At 32.7% G+C, this 13,953-nt stretch overlaps 1 protein-coding gene across 1 annotated transcript in view; it reads right to left on the bottom strand.

Moving 5' to 3' along the window:
• LOC108774539 (neural cell adhesion molecule 2) overlaps nt 1–2,321 on the bottom strand; it is a 66,917-nt gene extending 64,596 nt beyond the window's left edge. The window contains exon 1 of the mRNA XM_018540675.1: nt 2,258–2,321. Within this exon, the coding sequence (XP_018396177.1) occupies nt 2,258–2,321 (64 nt within the window). The remainder of the gene's footprint in view (nt 1–2,257) is intronic.
• Between the last annotated feature and the right edge of the window lie 11,632 nt (nt 2,322–13,953).

Here is a 13,953-nt window from a genome sequence, read left to right as displayed (position 1 = left end):
ACTTCTTTAGTTGTCACTTTTGAAGAAAAAGAATGATATTAGCGTGTTGCAATAATAATACGCAGAATTCTGTGAAAATATGTAGTTGCATAAAAGTTTTGTTACAAAGTTTAATTAAAATATCCTGTTATCGTTAAAGATGTTAGAACATATAGATACATTTAGTATATTATTTGACTGGTGTCTGCCACTTTTTTTTGGACAAACGACTTTAGTATATTCTATAAGATTTGTATCTTTGTCCTTATGCAACCGCCAGGATCTTCGCATCGTAAATTAACTACCAACGTCTTGCGGCTAAAAGCGTTTGTTTTCGTTGTGGTTTTCATACACGGTGTATTCACGAAAATGTACGTTAAGGCGCGCTAAAGTTTTGTTCTGAATTTGTGCGAGACAATAAATCCGTGTTAACATAAGCAAGAGAATGTAATATATAGTGCGCAAGTTGCAACACGCCATTCAGTATTTCCGTTTTCGTTTGCACTCAATGAACTGTGAGATATATAAAGAATAATAAAATAAATGGAACTGACGTCTTCACGGTTTAACGCGTATAATTCAACTGGTTGTATTCACGAAACTTTTGCTTTACGGTTTGTTGGATTTGAACGTGGAACTCATGAAATATTATGCGGAAATGCATCAATAAGAGTATAATTTTAACTAGCTTTCTAATATTTTAACATCAAGTCGGAATGTTTCAGAAATGTTTATTATGTGTGCGCGAATTGTATAAAATATGTATACCTTAAAAAATATTTTATATTTCTGTACTTTCGTTCGTTGTATTTTTATTAATAAAAAATGAGATATGTTTCATATATCCTACCAAATATTAATTTTCTTTCGATAAATATAGCACAATTAATAGTATAAAACAAAGTAAAAGAATTTAAATATTAATTGTTTAAAAATTTTGACAATATAACTTCTGGATAAATATTTACGTATATTTATTGCACTATTAATTTACGTAGACTTGTATTCGTTTCTCTCTCTTCTCATTAAACGTTATCAGAAATCAGCTGACATATCGATTATTTTTGAGTAGAGATAAAGTGGAAGATAATATGCCTGTCGATATCTGTAGTTTTCTCATTCCCGTTTATCTTCTTTTCTTCTTCTTTCTCTTTGCTTCTTGTTCTAGCTATTAACCGTTATCGAGACGATTCTTATCACATGAGAGAGGAACTCGTTAGCGCACGAAGACCATAAATCGTGGATGGGAAACAACGGAATTCCGTTCGGCTTCCACGAATACGAGAGGAGTTGCCTAACATAAGTCCCTTATCGGAAACATCTCGATAGTTATCAAGGGTCGTTTGATATCATTCACATTCTCCATTAATATCCTGAACGTTATTACATACATAAGTAATAATATGACTGTCCATAAATAGAAGATTGTTGAAGATTATTCCCAAACCATTAACGAGAGCATTAAACTACATTTATTCCTATAGATAACTATAAATGTGTTCTAAAAAATAACTCATCGCAAAGAGCTTTCTGTAATTATGTATATGCTAATAAATTAGAAAGATTATTATTGACACTTTACACTGTAATATTAAAAGATCAAACCAATCAAATCAATTCTTTAAGTTAAATGTCGTTTTGTCACTTTTAACTTCTAAGTGTATTAAAATGTATTATTTTAATATGAAACATATGATTAAAAAAGTAATCACCATTTAATCAACTCATTTCTGTAGTTGAATTGTTTATATATAATTAGTTTCAGTGTTTTGTTAACATATGTATTTTTTAAATAATAATTTTCAAATTAAATTAAATTTTTGATGACATCTTTTGAGTTAAATTTGGTTTAATTCCATTGCTTTAGTTAAATTAATGATGTGTATTGAGTGGCAATCTGTAGGAATAATTAAAAATAACTCAAATTATGTATAATTTGACATAGTGAATTTAATAGTAATGTCGTTCTTGACAATCCTAATTGTAGTAATTTAAACAAAACATGAAAGACATTTTTATACGTATTTGTGAATTTTAAAACGATTCCTACTTGTCTATCTCGGTCTTATTATTGGCTCGAGCAATGCGAGAAAGAACGATCATTAATCACGATAATTTCTTTAACGTGTCAATTGATTATCGACTCAAGCCGACTAAATACGGGATTTCCTAAGAGCGTTTTTGAAAGCGAGGGATTCAAGCTGCACGATACGTTCGCTTTTTCGCGATGCCGTTGCATTTTTCCGGCGAGCGGATGTTGAAGAGGAGCATCGCTTACCGATCGGCAGTATCAGGTAGCACAGCGATGCCAGTAGCGGCAGGATCAATAGAAACGGGGCCATGACGGCTTCGATTCAGACGTCCATCTCGCGTTCATTCACGAGGCCGATCTGTAACAGAAAAAAGTGCACGCAACCGTATTAATAGCCCACCGCAGTTTTCCCAGCAATGAATACATCGCAATGGGCTCTTCACACACACATACACACGCACACATGTCTCGAAAACTGGCGTTCATTATTTCGATAATCGATCAAGTAACGTCCCGGACGGACGAATCAATTCATTCGCTCCCGTTTTATTCCGATGATAAGCATCTGCCTTTCATCCTTTATTCTTTTTCTCGTCAAAAGTATTTTTATTGTAGCGTTTTGCGAACACAAAGAGCTCCTTATTCGTTAAAGATGAACTATCGTTTATTTATAATAAGATTCAAACTAATAGAAGTGTATCCTTTCAGCTTTCTGTGTTATTCTGTTTTACTACGATTAAACAATAATGTTAAAGTTAAATATATTGTATGTATTAGATTATATTGAATATTTAAATAAAATATATTGTATATGTAAAATATTTAATTATTTTTATTAGCTTTATATTATTATATATTTTAGTAAAATATATCATATATGTTAGATTTTTTAATTGTAAGTTTATATTTCCTAATATTTATATAGATTTTACGATATAAATTATTGATACGATAATAATTTAATCCTATTAAAATCTATAATTAAGTTTTATACAATATGGTGTAAGTTTAAAATTTGGACCCTGGGACATAACTTTTTGAAAATCTACCATTGAAGAGAGTAGTTATAGTACATTTTTTTGCCATAAGTTTTATCATCATTTCTAATAAAATTTTAGCGTTGACCATAAAAATGGCATATCATGTTAAATTTTTGAGAAAATCTCACAATTAAAGTTGCTAAAATAAGTGTTTTTAATATTTTTGTGTTAGTTATATCTTTCGATGTAAAGATCTATTGGAAACGACTTATAGATATCAAGGCAAATGGTATTGGACAATGTAATTAAAAATAAAATTAAATTTTGAGGACTCCAACAACCGTTGGATTTGGAGCCGTAGCCGTTTCTGCCCCTCTATAGTTACGCCGTTGGTTTTATATCAAATATTTATATGTAATAATTACACATTTGTAAAAGTTTTATGCACTTATACTTATGAATTTCATATCCATCAAAATCTTTTACAATTAATTAAACAGTTTACAAATAAGCATGTGCAAACATACACATGTTGATGTTATCCGTTTTTCTCGTGACTACGTTTTTTTTTGCAATCCATAGTTCCTTTGACCTATTATTTTTTATTCCAGCAGTAATATTTGCCGAGAAGGCATTTGTGCATGGTAAACTTTCCAACTATGCAAACTCTCGTAAAACCAGCGGTTTTTAATGGTGTATCTTGTTGGCAATAGCCAACGAGATGGAGAACAAGATGAGAGCGCTTACTCGCAATGTACTTGACTGCGCTGCATTTGAAGCAGCAGGGCTTTCTAATGTGGATCATGTTCACTCATTATTAGCTCAAAGGAGAAGAGAAGAACTATGAAAGGGAGAACAAAAGCCAAATGATGAGAATAATGGAAGCAAAGAGCTTTCTAGCAAGCTACGTCGTATTCGTGCCTTTGTCGGAATTATGGTTGATACACATCACTGTGGTATCAATGGCAGTTACACAGCAAGTGATGGAATCAAGTTGTTATGTACTAATAGTTTTGATTCAATTCACTCGCCACGTTTATTCGGACTAGTTGTGTTGGTCCAAATAGAAGCACTTTGTTTCCAAATTTTACATCGGTATATGTATAACGAAGCGATACATAACCGAAATGTAATACCTATCAAAAGCACCAATAACACTATCAAATGAATCAAAGTAATAAAGTAATAAAAGAGAATATGTGAGAGTTCACGTTATTGATGTATGTCGATTTGCAAAGTGAGCAATTAAATGTATAAAATCATTGATAAAAAAAACTTTTAGAACGATTTTCTTTGATTTAATATTATATACGATGAATATCCGCTATTAGCTATCTATAATATAAAAAATTGTAAATTAATAGAAAATAGGTAGAGAGAGAGAATGTAAAAAAAGTTTATTACTATTTCTAGTTTTTTTTAATCTTTTTGTTATTGAAATAAAAAAATAGATAATAAAAATATGCCAATTTTTTATTTATTATATTATGTTATAAAATTTTTTTAAATTTATTGTAATGTGTTTCGAAATGTTTTCAAATGTGTTCAATGTTTTGAAATTAAGTAGAATGCAAAAAAAAAGTTCATTAATATTTTTATAGTTTTTCAATTTATCTCTTATTAAAATAAAAGATAAATAATAAAAAACATACCAAAATTTTCTATTTATTATATGTATTATGCTATAAAAATTTCTTAAATTTATCGTACAGAATACGTTATCAAAAATATCCATCGTCATTATTATATTTACAAAATAGATTAATATCGTACGTATAATATTGTGTGAATTCATTAAAAATATATTTTTTAAATATATAAATATTTTGATCGCTCTAATGTTTTTAAATATATTTTGTAGTCTCGTGCGGAACAACTAGTATACCGTTAGTTGTAGAACGTCATCCTGTGCTAACAGATATACGACAAATGCGTTCCCGTGTTCTGGACATTGATCGACATCGACGACGTATCGACAATGTTAATCTGTCTCGTCGAAGAGTTGCTCCCATACCTCTGTCCGTTCCCATGTTGCTTGCATCAGCTGCGGCAGCAGGGGAAGTAACTTCCGTGTACACCAATGAAAAGGATGTTCGTGCTAGTAGTCAATTTTTTTTAGCGAAGTTTCCATCCGCGGATAGTGAGTTAACTCAAGTTTATACATACATCCATGAGCTAATACATATGTACGATATACAGGATTGTTATTGGATTCATGATCGGGAATAACGTGAACCTGACATTATCTTATTAAAAATAACTCAAATTGATATAATTTGACGTAACGAATTTAACATGTATGGTGTTAATAAATTTTTAGATATTTTAACAAGATTATTTTTTCTATAAAACCAAGTTACCATTGACGACCTATCTCGAATTACGTATAAGCCGCAAACGAGAACCATATCGATTGGATTTGATTTCAGCGTCAAGCAGCTTTACGCGAACGAGAAGCATTGCATTAACCAGATGGACGGGAACGCAATTCACGCAAGAGAAGAGATGGGGATGGGAAATGGAAAGCTGCGTGTATGATGCCCCGGAAAAAGTGCAGTTACATCGCGTTATGTACGCGGCAAATCGGGCCACGAAGTGACGCGTGTTATAAATCCTCTCGCTTCATATTTCACGCGCGGTGACGCGCAACGCTCGACATTATTTCCACGGTATTTTCGCCAATCTTGCCTGCTCTTTTTCGTCTGATCTTCGTCGGGCCTCCTTTCGGAAAACCGCCCTTTTGTTCCCGTTCCGAATGTGTCCTAGATGATAAACGGTTAGCTTCACCGAGTCGTTCGAGGATGGTTTAGAAATTATAAGCCTTGTACATTATCTACGCGGCACGAAGAAAGAAAGAGATTGATGCCGTTTTCCGTTGTAGCGTTTTTTGTGGCGTTAACTCTTATCTTCTCGCTTAATCCCTCGAGATTTTATATAATCAACAATCGTTCATTTTGCATCTCTTCTTTAGTTGGATTTTTCTTTCGCAACTTCTGCGAGAAGAAATTAATTGACATTATATGGTAATAAGCTGAAGCTATTATTGATTAATAGCATTGATTTGCGGTGTTAGGATAATTATCTCTGACAATGAGTTAATTAATGTTCGATGCGTATAATTACAAATTTTTAATGTAGTTAATTAATATTTCATGTTTTAATCTAGTGAAGTGAAATTAGTAAATAACCGATAGTGACCTAATATCTGTACGATGGAATAATTGAAAATTCAGTTCAAACTATGTTTATGTACGGGACTATGTTTGTGTTCAGGAAGTTAAACAGTCGAATGAACTATACAAAATTAATTTATTTAAAAGTGAGGGCACAACTACAATGAAACAAAAATTCTTTAATTGTCTGTAAAACAATGTCTATAGTAAAGTGCGCGATGTCATGTACAAAATTCAAGAATCAAGATGAAAATAATGAAGTTGATAATACATAATATAATATTTATTATTTTTATCTAATTTATTATAATACAATATTAATTTATATAATACACAGTATTCTAATAAATTACACTGAGAAAAATTTGTAACTGTACAAACCAGTAAATTTTCATCATATCAATTAGAATTAGATTCCAGTTCAAATAATTAAATGTCCAATTATGACTGAAATTCTGATTGATATTATCAGAATTCGTTAATTTTCAACCAGAAACTTTTATCAGTATAAATAAACATTAGGTATAACGATTAGTCAATTAAAGCTTTATTTTCTTTTTGCATAATTCTTTATGAAACTTTAGGAGCGGAAGTGAGAATGTAAATCGCACGGTGACACGTCGCATGAATATTCACTGATACGATTTACAAACTGCCAGATAAGACATTTGTCTTTTATACTATAGACAAGACGATTTAGAAGTAACGTGCCGGGAATTGCATTTTGTTATACTGTAACGTGAACACGAATGGATTGACGACGAATTATGCACCGAAAGAAAAAACAGAACTCAATAACACTGCTGAATAAAACAAATACGTCATGTTTTTATTTTAACAAAATTGTATTTATTTCTTCTGAAGCTGTAAAAATCACTTAATAATTTTGTGAAAATAATAAAAATTATGCGCCTCGCCTGCGCAAGACTATAATTAGTTTTCCATCCGGACAAAACCCATCGGCATAATTATGATCGAACTTTACTAGATAAGTTCGTTTAATCTATAAATTAAACTAGGATACAAATAATCCATCTTACGTAATAAAAAAAATCATCAATATGTACATAATTATATTTAACCAATTGAATAAAACACCTCAGTAACGAATCTATTAAAAAGAATTATCTTCCTAAAAATTTTTTCATCTTCATCAAACGTTAGCCTTTTCTTCTAATTGTCACGTGCATTGGAACATGAAATGCCTCCAACAGCTAGGCTTTCATTGAACGACTGTGTGCCAATTATTTCGTTGACACCGTGTCCGCGAAAAAGAAAGAACCGTTTATATTTCACGTTTCTACTAACTGGCACATACACCTCGAACTAATTTGTCGGCATGGCGTGTCTCTTGATTCTCTGGCAGTCGCAATATAGAGACCCAGGTGTCCTCCACGAAAATCAGTGAGATTTACGTCCATTCGCCAGAACGTTTCTGTACGTAATCGTGTAATAAAACGCGACCGAAGCATCCTCGTACGACAGGCATTGTTTCCACGACGAAAATTCCAAGCGTCTTATAAACGTCGAGGCATCAAGACCATACAAATTGTTCACGACAAGGATATTTGACTCCCACTCCTTCTCCCGTATTTGTGCCCGTCGAGCTTGGAATAATTCACGAGCCCGTGGTTTGCGACCGTTACGGGTTTAACACGTATGGTTTAATACGTCGAATGCCGTGGTGAATGCCGCTCTTGGTTACGATGTTTGACATTGACGGAATTTTGATGCTGTCCACGGTCGTTGTTCGCATGGCTGTTGTTTCAGAGAAGACGCGGTGTAATATACGTATTACTTTACTGCAACGCGGTAGCATCTTAATTTATTCTGACAAAATTTCTTAATCTTTTATATATGCTTTTCTTTTTTTACAAATTCAATTATTTAACACATTTTTAATGCGAGAATAACGAATAAATCCTTGTATGTACGTAACATCATATTGACATCACTGTAAAATGGATTAAAAACAAATCGCTCGGCTGCTAACAGCTATTTCTGATGGCACAGCGGAAATTCCATTGCACTTTTACATCCGGCTTAAAAATGGAAAAAAAAAGAGTATATCAAAATCGGAAATGTGGCAACCGAAACAGACGTTAAACTCTACCAGCGAAACTGATGTATGAGAGCTAGAATACTCGGCCACGCTAAAATATCGCGTTGGCAAATCATCTCGCCCAGCCGGCGAGATAACATCGTTAATCGGGAATTAAATTATTTCGGCGAGCCAAAAGCTATTTACTACCCGGCATGATTATTTTCCACGGCCGTATTTCGAGCGCGGTAGAGAAAGGAAATAATGAAACGAGCGAGAGAATTATTCGGGAAGTATTTATTCGTGCGCGCGCGTTTCAATGCACGTCTGATCCGCGATTAATCCGTCGCAATTTACGCCTCGGCGACCGGCGCCCCCGCAAATTCGCAGACCGCAAATCAATGATAATCCCTCGATCGACATGTATATTCGTGCATGGCGTGAATTTGTAACGCTTTTGTAAATCGGTCTATTTCGTTGTCCGCGGGCGATGTATAAAAATTATGGAGACGATCGAGTATGTGTGTATAGGAGATATATCGCTTGCGATTTATTGCGCGGTATGGATGAGAAAGTGTTCTTCCGTGGGGTACGCTTAAAAGAATTTCAATTTGTCTCATTATTTAAACTAAAATTATAGATTGTCTTTTCAAGTCTCACCAAATAGTTTGGTTATTATATAAACACATATACATATACATACATATATTTCAGATTAATTAAACCAATTTTTTTTCATATAGTAGCAAAAAAGACATATAAGCTGTATTTTATATGTATACGGAAAGAAACAATTTTATTATAAAGTTGTATCTAGAAATTTAGGTAGATAGAATTTGAAAAGAATTTGTTGGACTATAAAAATAATTATATTAAATATTTAAGCTGGTTAGAATGTCAAAATTTTTTCAAGCATTATCATGCTCTTGCATCTTAATTATTTTTAATAATTTAGTATAATTATTTTAAGATTTGTATCTAAATGTAGCTAAAAATAAGTAAAATCCTTCCTTTTGTGTTCTTATTTTATGAAAGTTATAATTATTATACTGTCGTAATAAATTATGTTTTAATAAAATTTTTTATTATTATTCGATAATTATTGTATTTTTATTATAATTAACAGTTGTAAGAGTTTTTTCTTATCCTTGAAGAATTTTCGGTTTTTTTAACATACAGATTTTTTAATTAGTTAATTGAGTCAGTTGAAACAAATCAGATATTAGGAGAATATTAAGAGGAAAATGAAGGGATTGCGGAAGGTAGCAAGTGCTAACTGTGCTCGTGACATGCAACAAGCAACTTCGATATAACAGCAACGACGCTGAAGCGTTTGGATCGCTCAAGCGTCACGGATACTCCCGTGGAAAGTTAACAGGAACTTAAAGGAAAACATAGGAGAACTTACGTTAATCCGATTACGCGCGATACGAGATAGGGAAGCAGTTCAGGAGGTCGTCCTTAAACGGAGCGACTAGCGTCATTTTGCATATCGCTGCGGTTGCCGGGTCACATTAACGTTATCGTCTATCTTTCATGAAGTTGAGAGGACTTGGAAATTAATAAAATTAAAATCGCGCGATCAGTAGTGTTTCCCCAATCCACTGTAAAAACACTGATTTATTTAGATATATAAATAAACGTTTTAGGTGCACTGTAATTCGTGGTAATTCTCATAGTGCTAGCATTCCTTAAGTCGTTCTTTTTCGTTCTGCTCAACAAGAAATAGCCGTCGACTACCGAGCTTCGTGACGTTCATAGTTAAGCTTAAATGTAAACGGGCACAATGCATCGTCGCTGCAGCATTTAATCCGCCATGCAACGGTTCCAGCAAAACCGCAAGCGAAATGATTTAATGTCGACCATACTGGATTATCGATTGCCATTTGTGTCAATATATATTTTTAAGGGCAATAGGTCTCGCTATCGGATGATATCGCCATTATAACAAAGGTGTGTTAATGTGTTTGCGGTGGCAGCATGCGATATTGTAGCACTTTTTTGTGGTTATTAGAATGTCAAAACTTTTTGCATCATTTCTCATTATACTTTAAATTTTTACGTAATTATTTTGATGGTCCAATAAAATGATTTTCAGAATTGTATTTACGTTAAGAGAAATGTTATTAATTTGACTGAATGTGATCAGTTTATTTTATTTATTTCAAGATTATTTAGGTTAAATATTTATATATTTAGGTTAATAGAATCTTATAATTTAAAACATGTTTATTTGTTTGAATTAACAAATATCTGTTTGACAGCCCGTGACTACTGCATTTGAATCATTTTTCTTGAAACAGCAACATTTTTATTCAGTGTAACCAAATTTTTAGATATTTTAGCAAAATTGTTATTTCGATGTAGATTGTTAGTTTTGAATTATTTAAATAGTATCAATAATATTGTGCAGAGCTCTTTTTTATAAAATATGCGTCAGACAGAAATAGTTCATATAAGATTGAATGATATAATGATGGCTATCCTCAGATTTTTACAAGGGAGAATAAACGTAATTTCCTGAAAATATTTGGAATCGAAAAATGTGATGTCCGCTCGTCACATACACGCACGCACGCACATTTGGAATATAAGCGCTTTTGTGATAAATTTAAAATACTTCTCTCTCTCTCTCTCTCTCTCCCTCTCTATTCTTCCTTGTTAAAATTATTTTAAATATCACTTCAAATGTCTTGGAAAAGTTGGATCAACGGCAGATATGTCACAATGAAAATTATTTATATCGTATAGAAAGCAGTTTTCCATTTTTAATGAGTTAAATGGAGAATAAAGTTTGAATACTTAAAGGAAGCCTTCTTTAATTTTAAATTTTTGTTCTTGTAGTCGCAGCTCAATTGGCATATTGGCATATTAAAAATAATATTATATATCTATTAAAAATTTATACTTATGAAAAGTTTGTTGAGTATTAAGTAAATGTTATATTGAGAACTTTGAAATATTTATCAAATTATAATTGAAACTTAAATATATGAAATTGTATACATAAGATATTTCTATTTATATTTAAGATTATGAAGTGTGTTTAAGGTGTTTTATTACATAGTGTCAAACATTTCCATTATAAATTCCTCAATCTTTTTAAAATATTATTACCAGCAGAGGATTCATGAGATATTTACAATCTGCTTCCAAACCTTAAATTTGGAGCTTCATAGATCTGTTGTAATCAACAGAATAAAGCTTTTCATAAATAATGTAACCATCGACAAAACTTTTCATAAATAAGTATAAATACTCTACCTCTCAATAAAAATTTTTCACATGAAAAGAATATTTGCTGAAATATTAAAAAGTTTAGCTGAATATAGATCTGAAAATTCTAGCAACTAGTTTGAGTATCTTATATTAGTTATATAGTCCAACAAAGTTATATTTTCAGAGATTTGTATCTAGCTAAATTTTTAAATACTTCAGCATACAAAACCATTTTTGATCATACAAATATTTCAACTATTTTCGCTCTAATTTCAGAGTCTTTTATTCAGAATAGTAGGATATTTTTATTTCACACACAATTTTTATCGTATATGTATTTCGTTCGATTTGGATAAAGTTTTAAAGCAGTAAATTGCTGCTTTTTTTGTATGCATGCATGTGTGTGATCTGTCGTATAATAACCGTCACGAGTAATTCCATCAAGTGAGCGATGCTCGTGTCAACGGACGATTTCGTTCCGTTTTCCGCAAATCGCTCCGCGACATATACTTTTATTTGCGCTCTGCATTTGCTGGACAAGCGTATCGAGCGGGAACGTTTCGAAATATCGACAGGAGCAGATTTGACACTCATCGAAAATACGGACGACGCGAATGGCCGGTGAACAAAAGAATTAGGAGTCCGATATGATCTGCAAGCCGTCAAAGATTATGAATGACTAGACTGATTGCGTTCGATAACAGATACGAAATGCGATGCAACTAAACATTCAATAATCCTCGCGTCATGCATCTTTGGCACACACAACATACACTCTACGATATACTTTAATTAGATCAATAGAAGATCGAACGATTAAATCTTTGATATATGTATATATTTTGAAATACACATATTTTCGTCTGAACCTGATAACCGTATATATTTGTGTTATTCGCCAATTTTATTAAAACTTAGTATGCTTATATATAATAGTTAAAAATAATAAACATGTATTTTTATATTGGCAGTAGTACAGAGTGAAAATTACCCTTCGAATAAAGGGATAATTTTATTACTTATAAATGAGTAACACAAAAATAGGTATCCCCCTTGTAAAGAGGTAATTTTATTATTTATATGTAAATAAGTAATTGTTTTATTACTTATAAATAAAAAGGTATTTTATTATCGCTTATAAATGAGTAATTATCTCGTTGCATTTAACCTCCAGGTATTGGAGCTATTTTTGAATTCTAGAGGTATGACAGGAGGTTGTTGAAAGTAAATTCAATGAAAAAATTATAGAATTAAAAGTAGTGAATCCCCAACATAACGTGATAAATTTAATCTTATCTCATTCTTTGCCAAATCCAGAATAACTAACGAAGAGGTTAGAGTCTATTTCTATTTTGTTTTTTGTGCAGCATGAAAATTTCTTATATTTCCAAAACTTAAAAATAACTCTAGTTATCTGATCTAGCTTCTTCTGCTTCTTGCTTTTCACCTCTTTCCTCTACTTTGCGACCGTTTTATCGACAATCGCGTTTCTTTTCACATGTTTTTTGTTTCTTTTGAAGTTTGTCAACTTTTATTTCGGGCAGAAAACGAAAAAACTGTATAACAGGCAAAGAAGGTAAGAAATAAAAAGCAAGAAATAGGAACCTAATATATCGTAGATTAGGCCTAATTCTTAAATACAACGAATTAATTAATTAATTAATATATATAAAGGGTAATTTTCACCTCTTTAAAACTGCACTATTGTCGATATAGAAAAATACATGTCTATTATTTTTTACTACTCTACAAATATATTAAGTTTCAATAGAACTGACAAATAACACGTACAAAGGTACTTGTATTATAAGTCTCTTGAAATAAAGAGAGGATGAAAAAAAGTTGCTTAAATTCGGGACTTGGCAACCTGAAGATTTTTAACCTCTGCGCCTAAGGATCGATCTCACGTACGTCGGAAATACATCTGGTGCAGCGTCGCGACGCTCACACAGGAAGATCACGCCCATCGTTATCACGTACGGGTCGTTAAACCTACCGTCGGTTGTGAACTTTCGGAAATAATTGCGAATCCGTGGAATTCGATTACCACCGTGTCGCGCGAGCGAGAAGGTGGCGGTGAGGATGAAATGGAGGAAGAGCGAAACGCACCGGATCGAATGCATCCAAAACGCGGCGCAATTACGATCGCTCGCGCCGCGTTACGAGCGTGCCCCCGTTTATCAGGGAAGCGCGATTCTTGTTCGTTCCTTCACGCCGCGTGAAACTTTTATATTGTAACGGTGAAACTTTTCGCCGTCTAAGTTTTGTCGCTTTTCCTCTCGTGCGATTGCTAGGGCGAAGGATACCAATCGCGCGCGTGAGTGTGTGTGTGTGTTGCGAAAGATAGAGAGAGAAAGAAAGAGAGAGATGTCGGATAGGAAAGTCGGAACATGCGAGAAATAACTGGAGCAGTATATCTCTACTGCTCTCTCCGGATTGTAGGTGAACGAGTAAATAGATAGGTGGAAGACTAGAGAAAATGGAATAAGTCCGGGATGGCGTATATACGTTACAACGAAAAAGATTAAT

This window comes from Cyphomyrmex costatus, unplaced genomic scaffold, assembly GCF_001594065.2.
Source record: "Cyphomyrmex costatus isolate MS0001 unplaced genomic scaffold, Ccosl1.0 scaffold26, whole genome shotgun sequence".
In the NCBI taxonomy this organism is placed as follows: Eukaryota; Metazoa; Arthropoda; class Insecta; order Hymenoptera; family Formicidae; genus Cyphomyrmex; species Cyphomyrmex costatus.
The sequence above is the reverse complement of the archived record's forward strand: the minus strand, read 5'-3'. Positions and strand labels throughout refer to the sequence as shown.